This window comes from Paroedura picta, chromosome 15 (assembly GCF_049243985.1).
Source record: "Paroedura picta isolate Pp20150507F chromosome 15, Ppicta_v3.0, whole genome shotgun sequence".
Classification (NCBI taxonomy): Eukaryota; Metazoa; Chordata; class Lepidosauria; order Squamata; family Gekkonidae; genus Paroedura; species Paroedura picta.
Window position 1 is genome coordinate 9,269,178 of NC_135383.1, and position 19,846 is coordinate 9,289,023.

Consider the following 19,846-nt stretch of genomic DNA (forward strand, 5'->3'; position numbering starts at 1 on the left):
ATCGCTTAATGGCTTGTGGTTATTTCCCCTTTGATGCATCCAGGCTAATCATTTTAACAAATATAAGACACACAAAATAAAAATAACAGCCCCGCTAACTAAAGTGCATCTCACCCGGAATGACAAAGTGTAAATTATAACACTAAATAAATGGGGACACATGGAGGGGAGGGGGGCAGGGGGGGGAGGGGGTGGAATCGCAGACAAGGATTTTTAACATAAATTATCTAATTGCCTCCTCTTGTGTTGCCACCAGCCAATTAAAGGGAGCCCTCTCCCTCCGTGGAATTGAGGCAGTGATCAGGGAGAGCCACACGGAGGAATTTTTGGCACTGCAAGCTCCCTAGATGTGGCATGTTAGGTTTGCCAGCCTCCTGGTAGGGCCTGGAGATTTACCAGAATTACAACCGGTCTCTAGCTGTAGCAACCTGAAGACTAACAAAATTTGCGGCAGGGAAGGCAGTTTAGTGAGCCCCTGTGCATTTCTTCTGATACCTAGCTGGCCTAAGTGGGTTCTCCTTCTTTGGAAGTTTTCAAGCAGACGCTCGATAGTCATCTGACTGAAAGGCTGATTTTATGAATTTAGGCCAGTGGTTCTCAACCTGGGAGTCGCGCAATTAGGAAGGTTGAGAACCACTGGTGAGTGGGTGGGCAGGAAGGGATGTGCCGGTGTTTGTCTCTTGTTGTCCTTTCTTGCATACCCACGGAATTGCTTACTGCCACTGTGGGAGGGTAGGAGAATTTCCTCCAGGCCAGGCTGGATTCTGGAGATTTTCAGTGGGAGGGAGGATCACTTGGGCATGAAACCAGGGTCACCGTGGGTGGGCAGTTCCTGCATTGTTCAGGGCGTTGGACTAGATGAGGGGACTAGATGGAGGGGTCTATGATGGAGGGGCTTATGATTCTAGTTGGAGGGGTCTATGATGGATGGGTCTATGATTCTATGATTCTAGTTGGAGGGTCTATGATGGAGGGGTCTATGATTCTATGATTCTCACTGATCTTAAAAGCAAACATCAGTTTCCCTGCTTTGGAGAGCAGACTCTATGGTGTTATATCCCGCTTTGACTCCTCCCCTCCCCAGTCATCTCCCGTTGAAAAGATCAGATGGAAGGTGATCCACTGCTGGTCAGACTGGTGCGTCCTTATATGTCTGCTGGCCCCACCAAGCGCCGTTGACTCCATGCCAGCTCCTGCACGGTGGGGAACTCTCCCGCCGTACACCCCCTTCGTGCCCTTCTTGCTTCGGCAGCAAAGGGCATGAGTCTCCCCCGATGCTCGATGCGCCTGGCTTTGTGTGGCTTCAGCGCCGGCACCCAGAATAACAAGCGGGCCCTCTCTGCCTTGCACGGTTTGTGTGTTTTTCCTGCCCGCCCCGGATCGTCGGAGGCTGGAACGGATGCATTTGCTGGCTGCATTTTGATTGCCTGAAATGAGGGCAAAGTGGCAGATGACGAAGCACGATCGGTTCTAGAAAGGGGGCCGAGAGAACACCTGCAACGCCAGCCTCCTGAACTCCTCGTTTTTAATGACTAATAGAAGCCGTGGCGATGGCGAGAGGGGAATTGTGTTGTGCCGTGTTCAGTCATATATACCTGCGCAATCCTTTCAGCTGTCAGGACCCATCAGGGGCCTGCATGGGAGATGAAAGGGAGCAATTTAATACAACCTGTTGCATGGCTAGGCTTTGCCTCTTGCGATTCTCCCGGGGATTCTTGCCGACACCCAGAAAATACCACCCAGGGAGATTTCGGAGGGGGGTGGTGAAAGGCCTCTGGGGTGGGCGGCAAATGACTTGAGATGCTGGGGGGGGGGGTGTGAGTGGTCCTCACAAAACTGTAGACCGGGCAACGGGTCTGTCATTCGATCGGTTAGCTTGCTCTGGTCTAGGACAGTGAAACGCCCCACTCCAAGCTGAACTAGGTCATTTCCCCCCCTCCTTCCCCCCTAGAGAGCCAGTTTGGTGTAGTGGTTAGGAGTGTGGACTTCTAATCTGGCATGCCAGGTTCGATTCTGCGCTTCCCCACATGCAGCCGGCTGGGTGACCTTGGACTCGCCACGGCACTGTTAAAACTGTTCTGACCAGGTAGTGATATCAGGGCTCTCTGAGCCTCACCCACCCCAGGGCTCTCTGAGCCTCACCCACCCCACAGGGTGTCTGTTGCGGGGAGAGGAATGGGAAGGCGATTGTAAGCCGCTTTGAGCCTCCTTCAGGTAGGGAAAAGCGGCATATAAGAACCAACTCTTCTTCTTCTTCTTCTATATGCTGTGCTCAATCTGGCTTCTTTTCCAACTTACAGTATAGCCCCCCAGCCCATCCTCAGAAAGGCACATGTTGGGTATGGTACCCCAGTTCTTACTCCCCAAAGGAGTCTCAAAGCAGCTTAAGGAATAAAACCTTACAGGCTTCTCCCTGGAGGAAAAGAGGGGATTTGAAGGAGGAGAGAAGCTGGACCCTGTGGGCATCATGGGAGACACGGTGGGCCAGTGAGGGGGACTGTTTGGGAGACCTTGCAGCTCTCTCTGCTCTCCAGGTGTCTGTTTTTCCCTTTCAGCGCAAAGCTTGAGTGAGAGCAAGTCACGTTGTGCAGCCATGAGATCCTGCTCCGCTGACCTTGGTGGTGACACCCTGGCTTTTGTTTGCGACATTGGGCAAAAAAAAAAAAAACCACAAGTGACAAACGGTTAAGATAGGAGACAAACGCAAACAATGGCCATGCCTGGAAGATACAATGGATGGGGTTTAAATGATTTCCCCCTTTCTTCTTCTTTTGTGTGTCTGCGCGGGCAAAGACATTGATTTGACCCTGTAAGCCTCGCTCTGGAGTCAATCATCGTCGGTGGTGGGGACTTAATGCGCATTGAAATGGGTAATATTATCGCAGAACATTCTCTGCTTGTGAAGCGTTGGTGTGTGTGTGTGTTTTTTAATTATGAGCATAATGACATCTTGGTTATCTCCGTTCCTGCAAAGTCTCCCCCCTCCCTTTCCTCGTAAAGGATGCTGATTGCGTTAGCTGAGCAAATGAAAATTTGGGTGGGGGGGGGAGGTGAGGATAGAGGAAAAGGTCCCCGTTGCTCTTGGGAATAAATGTATTTGATTCGGTTTGGAAATTCTAGGCCAGCTGTTTTGTCCAGAGAGGGGGGAAACTTAGGGGACATTGTATATAAAAAAGTAGCCCAAAATCACAAGATGAGTAGTCGATAAGCATATAGAATGCAAAGCATACATAGTAAAAGCCAATTAATCAGAGTCCAGTGGCACCTTTAAGACCAACAAAGATTTATTCAAGGCATGAGCTTTTGAGTGCTTGCACCCGAAAGCTCACGCCTTGAATAAATCTTTGTTCGTCCTAAAGGTGCCATTGGACTCTGATAAAGTATGATAAATAAATTTAATATTAAGTGTGTGAAACTTTGGGAGACAGAAGACCTTCGCATGTTACCAAATATGCAGCCAGGATCCGGGATTCCTTCCCCGTATCCTGTCTAATGGTCTCATTGGGGTTCCAGGTTCTCCTCAATTCCCATGTACCCAATTTGGATTGCAGCTTGGACATGCATCAACCTCCAAGGTGTCACCTGACAATCTCTCAGCATGATAATTGGTCTTCAGGTAGAACCTGGGGATCCCCTGGAATTACAGCTCATCTCCAGACTACAGAGATCAGTTCCTCTGGAGAACAGGGCTGCTTTCGAGGGTGGATGCGATGGCATCATATTCCACCAGGCTCCTATGCTTCCTAGGCTCCATCCCCAAATCTCTAGTCGTCTCCAGTCCTGGATCTCTCAACTCTGCCCCTCCATCCCCCAACAGTGGCTAGGTAGGAGGCATGAGTTCCCCTGGAGAAAATGACTGCTTCGCAGGGGGGACTCTACGGCATTATACCCCGCTGCAGCCCCTTTCCTTTCTAAACCCCGCCTTGTCCAGCTTCTTCCCTCCAAATCTCCAGTCATTTCAGAACACAGAATTGGCAGCCCTAACGATTCTCTTTCCACGCGGTTTTCAGCATCTGGAAAGGTCCTCAGAAGAGCGGTATTTAATGCTTCCTGGACCATTTCAGATGGAGAAACAGGGCAGGGGGAAGCCTTGAGCCCCTTCTCCGTGCCCCTCACATGTCAAATCAGGCACCACATGCCCAGGAACGGAAGCAAACCTGATTTGCGGAGCGGGGCCCCCCAGACCCAACTTGGGTGAATTTGCCATTTGTTGCAGAGGCCGGGAAATCATCGCTCGCTTGGGTTTGTTCACCACCGAGGCCATCCAAAGCAGAAGAATTTACAGGCGGCTACAAAAGAAATTGCGGAATAAATTAGGGTGCCTACGAGAAATCGTGCGATTTTTCTTGATTTAGGGCGATTGCAGAAGGCAAATCCCGTTTTGTTGCAAGCCGGGCAACCCTCTTGTTTCCTAAGCCCGGCCTTGTTAAGGCCCATTCCTCAGCGCAGACATTCCAGTGCTTCCTAATTAAAAACACTCGACAAGGTCTCCTAAGCACCTGCAGGGGGAGAATGTGTGAGCCTCCAGAGACATGAAAATCAATTTACGTCTTATTTATTTGTTTGCTTATTTAGGTCATTTGTTGGCTTCCTCGGCAAATATGCCGCTTCAGGCAGCTCACACACAAACCAAGGAAGTTTTAAGCGAGCAAACAAGGAATAACAACAACAACACAAGAGAACTAAAACCCGAACACCTGCGGAACAACTATCAGGAAGGGAATAAAAGCAACGAGCCAAATGAGGAGGCATCCCATGTTAACACCCTTCAGTGTAAACTCCAGAAAACATAAATGCATGGGACAGCTGAAGTAACAGCATCAGGGAAAGCTGCTGCAGGAAAGGACATTCCGTCGGTGAGGTGCCATCACCAAAAAAGCCCCGTCTCCTTTTGCCACCCACCTAACTTCCAAAGGTCAAGGCATATAAAGCAGACCCTGGAATGAGGGTCTCGGGTAGTAGGCAGAACTGATAGAAGACAACACGGTCTTCAAAGATCCTTTGAAGGCTTTATGGGCAAGAACTAGCACATCGCGTCAAACCCAGAAGCAATGGCAACCCTTTGAATATCGGTGAGAGTTCCTTACAGCCCGCACCCAATACTGTGCGTGCTGTCAAATCACTTCCAACCTACTGTGACCCAATACATTAAAATTCTCCCAGACGCTCTGTTGTTAACAGCCTCGCTCAGGTCTTGCAAAGGGAGGCTCATGTTTTCCTTGACTCGAGGCAATCCGTCTCATGTTTGGTCTTCGTTCCCTGCTTAATGATATATTATAATTAATTAATTGATTGATTGATTGATTGATTAATATGCCACCCTCCCTTGCGGCTCAGGGCAGTGTACGGCAATCATTCCGCATCAAGCATAAAATATTTTAAAACCTTAAAACAGTAAATACAGTACCATCTTTAAAAAATTCAGCCATCCCCGACCAGGGTCCCACAAGCCCTTCAGCTGGCTCTCGTGCTACAGGTCCCTGGGGATCCTTAAGCTGGGCTTGCCCTTCTCTTCTCTGGGCCGCCAGTCCCTCCAAAGCCCCCTTGCTCACAGCTGGGCTACCCAAAGAAGCCCTGCAGAAAGTGTAGCTCCCTCCTTGCTGCCCCATCAGCCCTGCAGGAGGGAAGTCCCTGCCTGTTGCTCTTGTTCCGCCTTCTGCTCTGATCCGCTTGGCTGGGCCAGGTTGCTGTTCTGTCTCCGGCCCGTGGCGGCTGCCAGGGAAGTGCAGCGTTGGCTTTGGCCTCAGCCGCTCCCCCTCTCCCCCTCCTCACTGCCGTTCACCTGCCTGCTTTGCTTTCTAGTCAGCTCGCCTTGGCTTCTGCCGCTGGTGCGCTCTTGAAAGGAGATGCCGGCGGCATGTTCTGCAGCATTGCCGTGGAGTCCTTTTGCTGGCGGTGATCCTTACACACGCGCTGTTCCCTTTCAGGTAGGGCGCCAAAGGAGAGAAGCACGTAATGGAACGAGGAGCTGAGGCTGGAGCACCAGGCTGGCTGCAGGCTGGCTCTTTGGAACAAGGGGCCTTCTCCAGCAAGATGACAGCTCCCTGCCCAGTTGGGACCGCACGTCCCCAGGCTGCGGGGATTGCTTCGAGGGGGCCACGGAGCAAAAGGCTGCTGAGGAAACTGCAGCCGGGGCTGAGCTTTCTCCTGGATGGGAAGGGGAGATTGGAAGATTGGGTCCAGCTGACTCCAGGAGCACTTTCGGGGGACCGATGTCAGCCAGGATCCCATTTGGGCTAGGAAGGCTGGCCTGGTTACCCTTCCCAGGATGCCAAATGTTTAAATTGTAGAAAAAGGAAGGAAGGAAGGAAGGAGGGAGGGAGGGAGGGAGGGAGGGAGGGAGAGTGGGGGAGAGGGAAGGAAGGAATAAGAGAGACAAAGGAATGAAGGAAGGAAGGAAGGAAGGAAGGAGAAATGGGGAGAGAGAGGGGGAAGGGAGGGAGGGAGGAATGGAGGGAGGGAAGGAAGGAAGTTTCTGCTGTTTCAAGTGGGACAGTCCACTACGCAGGGCTTAACGCGCCTCTGGATCCTAAAACAGAAACCAGAAACCCCACCTTTCAGCTTCTGAACAGCTACACGGCACAAACAGATATCCAGGAATAGTGCTGGACAAATACTTGATACATTCCCCTGCTTTCCTTCCCAAAAAAGCACCGTCATCTCTTTAAAACATTCCTTTATAACGGGATAGTTATCACCTGGAAAACTTTTGCATATTCTCCGCAACATGCCAGCGTCACTGATAGCGGATCATCGTCCCTACCTGGATCGCTCTTGCAGAGTCAGCTTGAGGATGTCTTTGTCTCAGTTTCTCGGCTCTGGAGCGTCAAAAAGGTGTCCCTGATTAAACAAATAAGGTCGAGAGATTGTATTGGAGTTAATGACCTCCAAGGCTGCCCGTCAATGGCCCAAGAATTAATCAAAGGCCTCCATAAAGCTGAGCTTTGAATGGGAGCAACTGAGCTTTTGAAGGCTTTTACGACTATTAATCTTCCTAAGCAGTTCATTTCTCCCCCCTCCCCCCAACCCTTGGCATCAGCCTCTTTCTAATGTGGGGAAAAGAACATAAATTTCTCTCTCATAACATTGATATCCCTTTATAGTAGCCTCTTGAAGAGCAGGATCCCTTTATATGTGTTTGGTATAATATATATGTTGCATCAGAAGGCCCCCTTTGATTGACTACGCTTCCAGGAGCGGGTGGAGAGGTCCCAGCGCCACCGTAAGGCTGTTTCGTCTTGCTGGCTTCTTATGTCACTGCACATTTCTCCTTAACGGGGGAGAAGGAAAGGGAAAAGGGAGAGAGCCGGTTTGGTGTCGTGGGTAGGAGTGCGGACTTCTAATCTGGTATGTTGCGTTCGATTCTGCACTCTCCCACATGCAGCCAGCTGGGTGACCTTCGGCTCGCCACGGCACTGATAAAGCTGGGCAGGAATATCAGGGTTCTGTCAGCCTCACCTCCTTCACAGGGTGTCTGTTGCGGGGAGAAGAAAGGGAAGGCGACAGTAAGCTGCTTTGAGACTCCTTCGGGTAGAGAAAAGCGGCATATAAGATCCAACTCTTCTTCTTCTTCTTCTTCTTCTTCTTCTTCTTCTTCTTCTTCTTCTTCTTCTTCGCAAACTGGGGTGACGTGTACACTAGAAACTTTCTGGTTTAAGACGCTGTATCCCCCCCCCTCCCCAAAGTCTCTAGAAGCCCAAGCTGGAATCCCAGAAACAATAACTAAGAAACATCCATCAGATTGCATGGGACGGACTTTTTGTCCTGCACTTCTTAAGATGGGAAGGAGGGGGAAGGAGAGCCAGCTTGACACAGTGGTTCGGAGTGAGGACTTCTAATCTGGTGAGCCAGGTTTGATTCCACGCTCCCCCACAGGCAGCCAGCTGGTTGACCTTGGGCTGGCTTCCAGCAGCAACCAACAGGATACCCTCCTCCCTCAGTTGCATGTGCTAAAATAGATTATAGTGGGCACATTTCAAAAATGCAAGCCAATACAGGCGCCCCACATCCTAACATGATTCCAGCGCAGGATGGTTATTCCAGCTGCATTCAAGTATCACTGGTTGCTATGAATAGCTTCCTGCTCCGCCAGGATCCCCTTTAGGTTATCAATGGCTGCTCCCATGTGATTCCCTTTACCTGTGATCCTGCTATCACACTGACGTACTACAGGAGCTCCTCACAGACAGAGCTACGAAGTGCCTTCACACCCTATTCCTGTCCCAATTATCTCTCCTCTCTTAAACACAAGATATCTCGCAGGGTTAAGCGTGAGTATGTTTTCCCCTTCGGAAAAACGAACAAGCAATTAACGGAGGTAGCTCCAACCTTATTTCGTACACCCGCCGATGTCCCACAGATTAAGGATGTTCCGCAGTACCTGGGAAACTTATCGTCATGGCCCCTGGCTCTCTGTGCCAATTCCTCCCTCCTCCCCATTTCACCTTGGTGAAAAGTCTTTCCCACCTGCAGATTCCCAAATAGCCTGCCCAGAAGCAGGCTATATTGGTAGATAGAGGAGAAGAAGAAGAGTTGGTTCTTATATGCCACATTTCTCTGGCCAAAGGAGTCTCCAAGCGGCCTTCCCTTTTCTCGCTCCACAACAGACACCCTGTGAGGTAGGAGAGGCTGAGAGAGCCCTGATATTACTGAAGAAGAAGAAGAGTTGGTTCTTATATGCCGCTTTTCTCTACCAAAGGGGCTTACAATTGTCTTCCCTTTCCTCTCCCCACAACAGACACCCTGTGAGGTAGGAGAGGCTGAGAGAGCCCTGATATTCCTGCTCTGTCAGAGCAGCTTGATCAGTGCTGGGGTGGGCCCAAGCTCACCCATCTGGCAGCGTGTGGAGGAGCGGGGGATCAAACCCGGCTCGCCAGAATAGAAGTCTGCGCCCCTAACCACTACACCAGACTGGCTCTTGGTGTCACCTTGGGCCAGCAATGCATCTTCAGCCTAACTTTCATCTCAGCATTGCTCTGAGGATAGAATGCAGAACAGAACAATGTATAAATGAAGCAAGTACAGTATTTAATTATGAACGGCTCTCGGGCTACCTGCCCCAATAGTCTCGAGACACAATCCGCTGGGAGAATCTTGTTGAGCCACATGGGCATATCATGGGAATTCCTGTCCCCTCAGTGGTGAAAGTTTGCACAATGGATTCCGGTAGGGTTTTCTTTGCAGGGTAAACATGTTGCTCAGAAGTCATTAATATGACATTCACGCGGCTCTAATAAAGTACACAGCGCCGAGATCTGGCACCACAGAAATGCCCAGAGGACGTGAAGTATGAGGCTTAAAACCAAGACTATTAGGAAACAAGATATTTTTGTGTCTCATTTGGGAATAATATAATTGCATTTTGTGGCTCTAGCAGATGCCTGGGCCAGCTGGTCGAAGACGTATAGGGTTCTCCCCCCCCCTCCCCACCACCCTTTAGATTTGGTACCACGCAGATAAAAAACCCTTTTCTATAAAAATTCACTTAAAAATGTTGAAATGGTTTTTTGTTTGTTTGTTTCCTTTGGCATGGAATCTCTGCTTGTACTCTGTCAAGGCTTCAGATAAGGGTGGGCGGGAGGTGGGGGTGGTCATGCCAAGTGGAGTCATTTTGGGAACTGGGACAACTCCCTGTTTAAAGTTTGCCCCAGAGCTAGCACTGGGATGGGTTCAGCAGGACTTGTGATCCTTTGCTGTTATATAAACATCTGAAAACATTAAAAGAAGGCAGTTCAATGTTTGTTTGTTTTTAAAAAGTAGCCAGCTGGGTGACCTTGGGCTCGCCACAGCACTGATAAAGCTGTTCTGACTGAGCAGGAAAATCAGGGCTCCCTCAGCCTCACCCACCTCACAGGGTGTCTGTTGTGGGGAGAGGAAAGGGAAGGGTATTGTAAGCCGCTTTGAGACTCCTTCGGTTAGAGAAAAGTGGCATATAAGAACAAACTCTTCTTCTTCTTCAGTAATTTCAGGGCTCTTTCAGACTCCCCTCCCTCACAGGGTGTCTGTTGTGGGGAGAGGAAAGGGAAGGTGAATGTAAGCCTCTTTGAGATTCCTTTGGGTAGAGAAAAAGCGGCATATAAGAACCAACTTTTCTCCTTCAAATAAGCTGCTGCTGCTTTCCCAAGCACAATAATGTTGGCAACGTCCACATTGCCTTAAACAAGCCCTGTATTGTGCTGCTGAGCTCCTCTGTCAGGTGGGGCTGAGCTGCCAAGTCATATATAAAGAGGAAAATAAAAGTGTCTCGGGTAGAAAGTTGAATGGAGAGAGGGATGCGTTTCAGGTTGCAGCAAATTTACCTTCCTATTATTCCGGACCTGGTTCTGACTCTAAGGCTTCCGCTTGCCTCTCCTCTGATAGTTTTGCTGCTCCTGTCCCCCCCCCTCCCCATTCAAACTGGGCTGGTTGTTCGTTACCAGCCCTTCAAGTGCCAGGCATCGAATAAAGAAAATTTGTGACTGAGCATGCCCTCTGCAGTTTCAATATCAGAGACAAATTTGGCCTGCGGCTGCCGTTACTCCTGTCGGATAGTGACAGGCCGAATGAGAGATGCTGGGCTCCAGTTGGACTTCCTGCCGGGCGCTCAGGCATCCGTCTCCGCATGTTACGTGGCCTCCACCGAGGACCAGCCTTCACGTTTTGCTCAAGCCCGAGAGCTTCCACGTGGCTCTCGAAGAAGAGGTTGTGGAGAGGAGGGGCCCTCTGCAGCATTATTTGAAGCCTCAATAGTTGCCCTGTGCCCCCTCTCCATCTCCCCAACCCAACCGAAAGGTCTACAATTTGAGGCATGGGAGGGGGGAACCTCTGCAGAGCTGACCCCATCAGGATGCGCAAGCTGTCCAAGCGCTTTGTCGGCCTCCCTGTATAAAATAAGCCCAAAGAACCTCACCCATGCACAATTCCCCTTTGTACATTTTTGACTGCAAAAAAAAAAAAAAAAAGATCAACATGCTGGAGGATGCTTAGTGGGGGTAGCAGGCCAGGTAAGAATATTACATAGAATATTATAACAATCATAACATACCATAGTACTGACATATCCCTGGGGAGATCAGCTCAGTCTGGAGGGGGGGGGACCAACAGATGTTTTCAGTCGGTCGGCCTCAAGCGAATGGCTGGTGGAGGAGCTCCCTCTTGCAGGCCCTGCAGAATTGTGGGCGTTCGGGCAGGGCTCTGATCTCCTCAGGGAGCTCGTTCCACCAAGTGGGGCAAAGAATCTGACGTTTGGTTGAAACCCAAGACAGAGATCTCATCTAGTATCAACCGTGTCAGAAGAGCCAGGGAAGAAGTCTAGCTTAGTGGAAAGCACAAGATGCACCTTGGAAGCTGGTTTTTATTTCCCATTGCTTCTTAGATGAAACTTCCCCGTAGACCTGCTCCATTGCAAGGTTGACCGTTATTAACTATCTGTCAGTGCAGTTGTTGAAACCTACCGGGCTTGATACAGACATTGCTAGCCCTGAAGCACCTTTATCACTGGCTTCCCAACCCCATCTGCAGAGGCACGATGCTAATTTGTATCGTCCAAGCAACGGAGGGAAGCCAGACATGGGATTCCACAGGTTTCTGTGCAATCTAATTTCTCCCGTAAATGGTCAGGAATAAGCAGTGAAGTGTCCAAGTTTATAAATCCGCCGGGAGCTCCCAGAAGCCCTCTAAAAAAAAAAAAAAACAACAACAACAACGTGCCAATTATTTATCTGTTTAAAGTATTTTGACGCCGCTCTCCTCCAGATTGGAACCACTCGATGTGTTTTCCAATGGCAATTAAATACAGTAAAACCAATTATGCCATAATAAAGCCAATCGACAACCGAAAGCCGGACAGCAGTGAAAAAGAGGATAAAAAGCAATCGGTCAAATACCAAAATGTCGCATGCAGTTACAACGGTCGTGAAAATAAGCAGCTAATGGGCAATGGCTTAGTAAATAAGACCTAACGTTAAGGTTTTTGGAATGTGTTCAGTGTTAGAATGTTTGTGGATAGTCTTTTCCTGCAGCCTGAGGGTCCTGAGATGAAAAGGCTGCTGTCTAGAGGGGCTCATGGGAATTGTAGTCCATGGACATCTGGAGGGTCGCAGCTTCACTACCCCTGGCCTAGAGAGTCTTTGACCTCCATGCCCCTGGTCGTTAGGTCCTTTGGGGGCAGAGAACAGATCTCGACCATTTGTCTGATCCGATATTTGCCATCCGATACCAGAGGTGGTATCTTAGACCTAAACTGTTTTAGGGTTTTATGGACCATCCCCTGAATATGAACTGAAAACTGATAAGGCTGGTCATTCTAATTGCATGTCATAAGGTTGGCTGAATAGATATTTAATTAGCTTTGTAGAGGAAGCTACGGTTTTGTCCTCTCTCTTGCCTTAGCTGGTGTGGCTTTAAATTCCAAAGACCTGTCATTGTGACGGCCTCGACTGGGACCGTTTCCGTGGTAGGAAAAAATAATCATCTTTGCTTCGTGTCTTGCTTGATGGCAGGTTGAGACTTCAGATCTGACCCAAGTGTTTGCAAATATGAAAGCTCGTCAGCACAGACTAATTTCTGATCATTTACCCTCCGAGTTATTTTATCTGTTCTTTGCAGAGAAGCAGGGCAAGAGGAATACCCGTCGGAATTAACTTACTTGATCACCTGCATTTTAACTATGTTTGCTTGTTACCCAGGCCTCATTATGAGTTATTGTAAGAGGGCTGCTGCATCATTAGTAAGGAAAATCCCTCCTCTCTCTCTCTCTCTCTCTCTCTCTCTCTCTCTCTCTCTCTCTCTCTCTCTCTCTCTCACACACACACACACACACACACACACACACACACACACAACCCTTTTGACCATAAATCCACAAGAGCCAAAATAGCCTAAAACTGTTCAGGTAGCATTCTGTGCGCTCTTAGCTTGCTATTTAAAACTTGGCATTAAAAAATGAATCAAATAAAGCCACAGTTCATTAATCTGTTTATACAAGTGAACCAGAAACCTTAATGTGAGCAGTACAGCAATTGTAGTGTCTGTCTATCTGTCCCACCCACCCACCCACCCACCCATCCATCCATCCATCCATCCATCCATCCATCCATCCATCCATCCATCCATCCATCCATCCATCCATCCATCCATCCATCCATCCATCCATCCATCCATCCATCCATCCATCCATCCATCTATCTATCTATCTATCTATCTATCTATCTATCTATCTATCTATCTATCTATCTATCTATCTATCTATCTATCTATCTATCTATCTATCTATCTCTTAGATTTTTATACCAACCTCCTGTATGGCTCAGGGCGGTGTACATAAAATGTTCCGGGGGTATTACATAGAACATCATAGGCATATAACACGGTCATAACATAACGTATCAACAGCTGTTCTAACAGTTGTTCTAAGATTAACAGAGTTTCAGTAGGTTTGATCGACAGTACTGTAACAGGAAGGACAACCTCAACAGAAGCTCCCTGGGAGGTCAGACTGGTTCAGGTCATGGAGGGGGTGCCTGGGGGGGGGGGGAACCAGTGGATGTTGTTAGTTCTTGTTCTCTCTAAACAAAAGTGGAAGAATAATTCCAGGGGCCTTGATTACTCAGGGGATCATGAGGTTGGACAAGTCACATGAATTGTTTTCCTGTAATGTTTGGCTCAGGGTTTGCTGACAGGAGTGGGACCCAAAAATAATCTTTGTTTAGGGGCCCAGGACTGCTCTTGGCAGAAATGCTCAAAGGTATCACTCTGGCCTGCTTCCTTGGATGGTGTGGCTGCTGTCCTTTAGTACAGTGGTAGACTCCTTCCTTGACCTTTTTTTAAGTTAGACAGTTCAAGACCCGCTCCAGGCTTGATCTCCAAGACTGCCTTTGGAGGAAGCACTGAACTGCTTGAATGCATAAAGTTTCTAAAACCAACTTCCCCCCCCCCTTCTGTCTTCCAGGAAATTGCCGCGTATCTAATAACATTCGAAAAGCATGAAGAATGGCTCACGACGTCCCCTAAAACCAGGTAACATTCCAAACAGCCTGCCTTGTGAAAATGTCCATTGATTTATTTCCCCCCTGATTTTACTTGACTTGCTAAATCAATTCATTGGTCGCCAAGTGAAGGCATAAGTGTGGTAGTGGGGGGAACCAACGGCCCACCAAGTCATGCTTGATAGCTCATGACACCAAAGTCTCATTAATTGACTTAATGAGTATTTTATTGAATGAAATCAGATTGATTAAAACCAGACCATCTGCAATCTTGACAGGTTAAAAAAAAAAGTTTTAGGCCAATGGCTTAGCGTTTAATTATATCTGTTGCGGGGGGGGGGGAGGGGGGATAGATTCAGAGGGCTTGGCTGAGCGAAGGGTTGTTGTCTGTTCGTCTCCATTGCATTCTCAACCCTTTGGACCAGGCGTCAAAGACAAACAGAAACCTTCCATGGTAGAAGGAGGGGTGTATTGACTGTCTAAAATGTATCTACCCCTGCTCTGTTGTTTATTGGGTTAAGGTTTTGAAGGCAGGGCAATCTGGGAGGAGAACTGCTGTCAGCTGCAATTTCTTAGCTGTGCCTTCATTTGCTCTTCCTGCCTCAGCTATATATCTTGGGCAAAGCCCTTGGATGCAAGCCAGAGGGAAAGAACCAAAGTCCCTTGGTTTCTCACCTATGGCTCATGCCCTCTGGCCCTGGACAGCTGGCCCATTGGATTCTGGACCAGCCCCAAGATGCAGTTAAATTCTGTCTCTTTTTAGTGTCTTTTTATGTGTTGTACACTGCTTTGGGTCCCGCTAAGGAGAAAAGTGGCCAATAAATATATTAGAAGAAGAAGAACTAGACTAAATTCTCCCTCTGCAAGAAAAACAAGCCACGGGAAGACATATTGTTTTTGTTTGTCCCATGACTGATGCTGCATTTTCTCCCATCTATCTTAGCTCTGTAATTTTCATGACTGTCATAAGCCAGGGGGAAAGAGAAGGGAATCTGCAAGCAGTCTCTCATTTGAAAATGTTGACATTTTTAGTGGTGCTAAGAAACCCGGGAAATTTGTGTTTGCTTGTTTGGGGTTGAGTTCTTTGAAGAGCAACATGAATTTCAAGGAACATGCCTGGTTTTGAAGCTGCAAAAGGTACCACTTCCTAAGGGTTTCTTTTTGTCCAAATGACAGGGAGGGGGCATGGCTCCTTAGCGCAGAAGATAGTTTTACCTCCATAGGCTAGCTGGCCTGTTTTGGGCATGGGACATCCACCCTCTCCATCTTTTAGCTGTAAGTGGCATAAGGGGAAAAGAGAATGGAAGGAAACACTTTGGTAAACAGTCACATTTTTAACCTTACAGTCTTGGGTCCTTTACATTTCTACTCACAGTTTCTCTGTCCGGTAGTTCTTACTATCCCATAACTGGGCTTTCCAAACCAGGCTTTGAATTGCTGGCATCTCTTGTGATTTGAGCAGGTGTCAAATATAAAACCTCCCAAAATTGTCACCCCGTCAAACAGCACAAGCCACTCTATCTCTTCAATCAAATATGGCACCATTCCAAAATATAGCTGCATTCGAACTCTCCGGTACTGAAATTAGATCTCGTACGTTCAATACAAATATCAGTCAGTGAATGTTTGGGAAATAATCAAATGTGCAGCGGCTGTGATGAATGTTCAGGAGCATAATTTGCTGTGGATAATTTTTTTTAGTAGAATTTCAGGGAGCAAATTAATTTCAGCTCTAATTCATTCAAAATAAATGAGAATTGGTTGCGTGCAATCCCAAGATCACGTTCGCTGGGGAAGGAGACGGTTTCCATCTCTGCAATTGTTGCCAAACCTGGACGTGTTTCAAGAAGGCCAAAACAACTGCGTGCGTTATGTCTGTGATGTGTGAAGTCTTCTATTTAAAGGCATGGCTTTAAAAAGGGATTCTGGCACAGTTCCCTGGTGAGTTCTCCAAATCCTTCACGTTGGTCCAGACTTGGCCTTGATGATATGAAAGCTCCTTCACTGAGTCGTACCAGGTTGTAGACAACAACAAAACAACAACAACACACACACACGCACAAACACAGACGTCCATTTTGCAAAGAAGGGAGGGAGCAAGGAGAATTATACCAATTTTTCCTTTGCTGTCCACATTAAGGTTGCCAGGTCTGGGTTGGGAAAGAACTGGAGGTTTGGAGAGGTTGGGGGAGCCTGAGGAAAGAGGAACTTCAAGGGGAAGGGACTCCAATGGGATGGACACAAAGAATGTACTATTTTTAATGAGTTGTTGGCTTTGTATTCCTCAGCACAGGGGGCAGTATAATAAAACACAAGAACTACTCTTGATTGTATAAAAAAAAAGAACAAATCAATTATCCTGATGTTTAATAATTCGTAACTGTAGGGAAGGTACATCTGATGTCAGAGACCTCTTTTGCTGCTTTTTAAAAAAGGTTCTGTAAGAATTTCTGCATCAGCATTTCTGCCTGTCATATGGTTCATTTGCTTTGAATGCGCTTATATATGTGTACATATAAGCTTATAGCCCATATATGAGTTTATGGTCCATCCTGTTTCATAAGAAGGTAGATGACAGGCTATTGAGTGGCATCTAGTTAATTCTTGGTTGGATGGGTTTTGTCCTTGCTCAGAGTCTTCTGAAGCTCTCTGTCCTTGAGGTGAGTGACCTCCTGGGCAAATCCATGATTGTAGGCACTTTGTGCTGGGTGTCACCCACATACTTCTGTGGTGAAACGTATACAGCTTGGAGGAGAGGCCATTTGCCTCCTGGAGTAGTCTGTGAGGAAGAGCCAGGAACTACAGTTGTTAAGATGGCTGCTGGAGAGGTTGCCGGTTGGGCCTGTAGACCCAAGTAATATAACATGTAGATAAACACACTGAGTTCTTCCATGAGAAATCGGGGCCAAGTCTATAAACCCCATTATGACAGCCTCTTTCTTTTTCTCTCTTCATTGGCCCTTGCCAGTGTGGTCACCTTTTGCCTCTTTGAATGCATTTTTTCCAACCCATTGGCAATAACTTATCCTAACTTTCCTCCCTTTCGTGGCCTGGTTTCTTTCCTGGCCTTGAGCCACCCATAGTTCCACTCAGCCCCACCTGCCCAACAGGGTGTCTGTTATGGGGAGAGGAAGTGGAGATTACCATAAGCCACTTTGAGACTCCTTTGAGTAGTAAAAATCAGGGTACAAAAAACGCGCTCTTCTTCAGTTCTCCCGATGAGACAAACTAACAACAGGCCAAGAAATTAGAGTGTGGACCAAGGGTAGTCAAACTGCGGCCCTCCAGATGTCCATGGACTGCAATTATCATGAGCCCCTGCCAGCAAACGCTGGCAGGGGCTCGTGGGAATTGTAGTCCACGGACATCTGGAGGGCCGCAGTTTGACTACCCCTGGTGTGGACAGTCAGAGAGATGTGGCTAGCAGCTAGGAAGGAATGCAGAGAAGCCCAGATGCTGGCTGTTATCCAACTCTGACACAGTAGCATTTATAACCAGGCCAGGAAGTTGCCCTAAGCTGGGGTAGATGTGCAATCCAGGAGATTCTCCCACCAGCCTCTTGTTGATTCTGACGGCCAGAGCTATTATTGCACGGCGCTGTTGCTTTCTTTTCACTGGGTGAAGAATTTCTCCCTCTCCCCCTTCCCCGTGCCTGGCTGACGGTAGTCAGTGTCGTGTTCTTGGGGAAATGCCATCTCCTGACCAGGGCGCTTGAGCTACATCATTAAAGCGGGAGATCATCACCCTCCAGCTGTGCCAAGACGAGCCTATCGAATGAGCCAAAGTCATTGTGCAAAGTCAGGGGAATAACAGGAACGCCACGATTCAAACATCTGATTATGGTGTATTTGCAAAGGGGTTTTTTTTCTATCTCTTTTTTCCCTTCCTTGTAAAATTTTGGAGGGTTTGCTTAGACTGCTAAAGGCAAGGCACACAAATAGCAATATTTCTATTAATATTACAATATGCTGCTCCTATGAGTTTAGACTTGAAAGCATAATGTCCCAAGAGGAGGAAAAATGGTGTGTGTGTTTGTGCGCGTGTGTGTGTGTGTGTGCGTGCGTGCGTGTTGTGCGCACCACTGCTGTTCAAGGACCTTAAATTACTTGTTTGAATTTGCTTTGGAATATATATAATATATTGAAATTAATTGCTTCAGTTTAATGCTGAGTTCATACAAACAGGCCTCTTGGTATTAAAGAATTAATGACATTGATCCTGCAGTGGACTGGAACATTCTCCTATTCTTTTTTGGGGTGTTTTTTTTTTTTCTTGCTACTAATTTTGTTTGAGAAAATTAATAAAAATGAATTGTGCCGCTGACAGTTCATAGAGTTTCTTAATAAAATGATGCATAGTATGAGCTGGAAGGATCCCTGTTGAATTGTAGGACACGGAATTTTATATATAGCGGCATATACGTGGCATATAAGAAACAACTCTTCTTCTTCAGTTATATATATATATAAAACAGCTATTCCAATATTGTTATAATAGTTGAATAATAGAGCCAGATTGATGTTGTGGTTAGGAGCACGGACTTCTAATCTGGTGAGACGGGTTTGATTCCTGCTCCCCCACATGCAGCCAGCTGGGTGACCTTGGGCTCGCCACAGCACTGAGAAAGTTGTTCTGACCAAGCAGTAATATCAGGGCTCTCTCAGCCTCACCTTCCTCACAGGGTGTCTGTTGTGGGGAGAGGAAAGGGAAGGCGAATGGAAGCTGCTTTGAGACTCCTTTGGGTCGAGAAAAGCAGCATAAAAGAACCAACTCTTCTTCTTCTTCTTCTTCTTCTTCTTCTTCTTCTTCTTCTTCTTCTTCTTCTTCTTCTTCCTTCTTCTTCAACTATTAAGGATCCTTTTCCTTCTGCACCATTTGTTTCTTTTTCTTAGTTCATAGGGCGACATAATGAAATTTAGATTGTAGTACACTAGGAATTTGGGGCGGGAGGTAAATATTCATTGGGTGGTCTACGCTGAATTCATGGAGGGATGGGACAGGCAGATGGGTTCTCTGATTCCTACTGGCTTAGCAGCTTACATGGGGGAGTGCAATCATTTAGAAAAACAGTCAGGGGCCCTGAGAGAAAAAGAGCCCCAGGGAAGCAAGGAAAGGCCACCAGGAGGCTTTAAAGAGGAATAAGAAACCCTGGAGGGTGGAAAGCAGGGCATGTCCATATCTAGGGCTGCAGAGGTAGGGGACGCTGGAGACTCCATGGCGATCTGTAGGTTTCGATTGCCTGCCTCTAGCCAAGTACAAGTGATGAACAGCAGCTATTATGAGATTGCATTCTAGATCTTTCGTCATGGATTATTGTTTCTTATCACCTCCGCTTATCGCCAAATAAGAGGAGATTGCCTAGAAAGTGATAACTAAATCAAAGCCCACAATTGCGATGTTACGCAATCAAGAAATCATGAGATATGCATTCTTCACATGTGGGGAATTGCGTGTTCCATCATGCTGCCGGATACCGCAAACCTGCCCTCCAAGGACAGCATCTCCTGGAGTAATCTGTCTTCCGGTTAATATTGGCAGGTTAATAAAAAAAACGGCCCGCATTTGCAGATGGACTGACGGTGTTGATAGTTTCATAAAATTAAAAAAAAATCAGAATTGCCAGGAAAACACCCAAAGCTCGCACCGTGCTTTCCGCTCAAACGCAGATGGACTTACGGTGCTGAAGTTGCTGTGGTTGTTCCTATTTTGCTTGTTGTTAGGGAATATGCTAATGCGTGAACTTGAGTATTATTAAAACTAATTAAAAACTAAATGCCACATCAAGATAAATTAGCAAAGTACATTTTGTGATGTGCTCTCCTTGATGTTTTCTTGTAATCACATTTGTTTGTTTGCAGCTTCTTCTTCTTCTTCTTTTTTTA

The 19,846-nt window shown here is 47.3% G+C and overlaps 1 protein-coding gene across 7 annotated transcripts in view; it reads left to right on the forward strand.

The window, feature by feature from the left end:
* Positions 1 to 19,846, forward strand: part of CAMTA1 (calmodulin binding transcription activator 1) — a 619,127-nt gene that overhangs the window by 156,984 nt on the left and 442,297 nt on the right. For all 7 annotated transcript variants that reach the window (XM_077312347.1, XM_077312336.1, XM_077312339.1 and 4 more), the window contains exon 3: positions 13,928 to 13,995. In XM_077312347.1, coding sequence (XP_077168462.1) covers positions 13,928 to 13,995 — 68 coding nt within the window. The remainder of the gene's footprint in view (positions 1 to 13,927; positions 13,996 to 19,846) is intronic.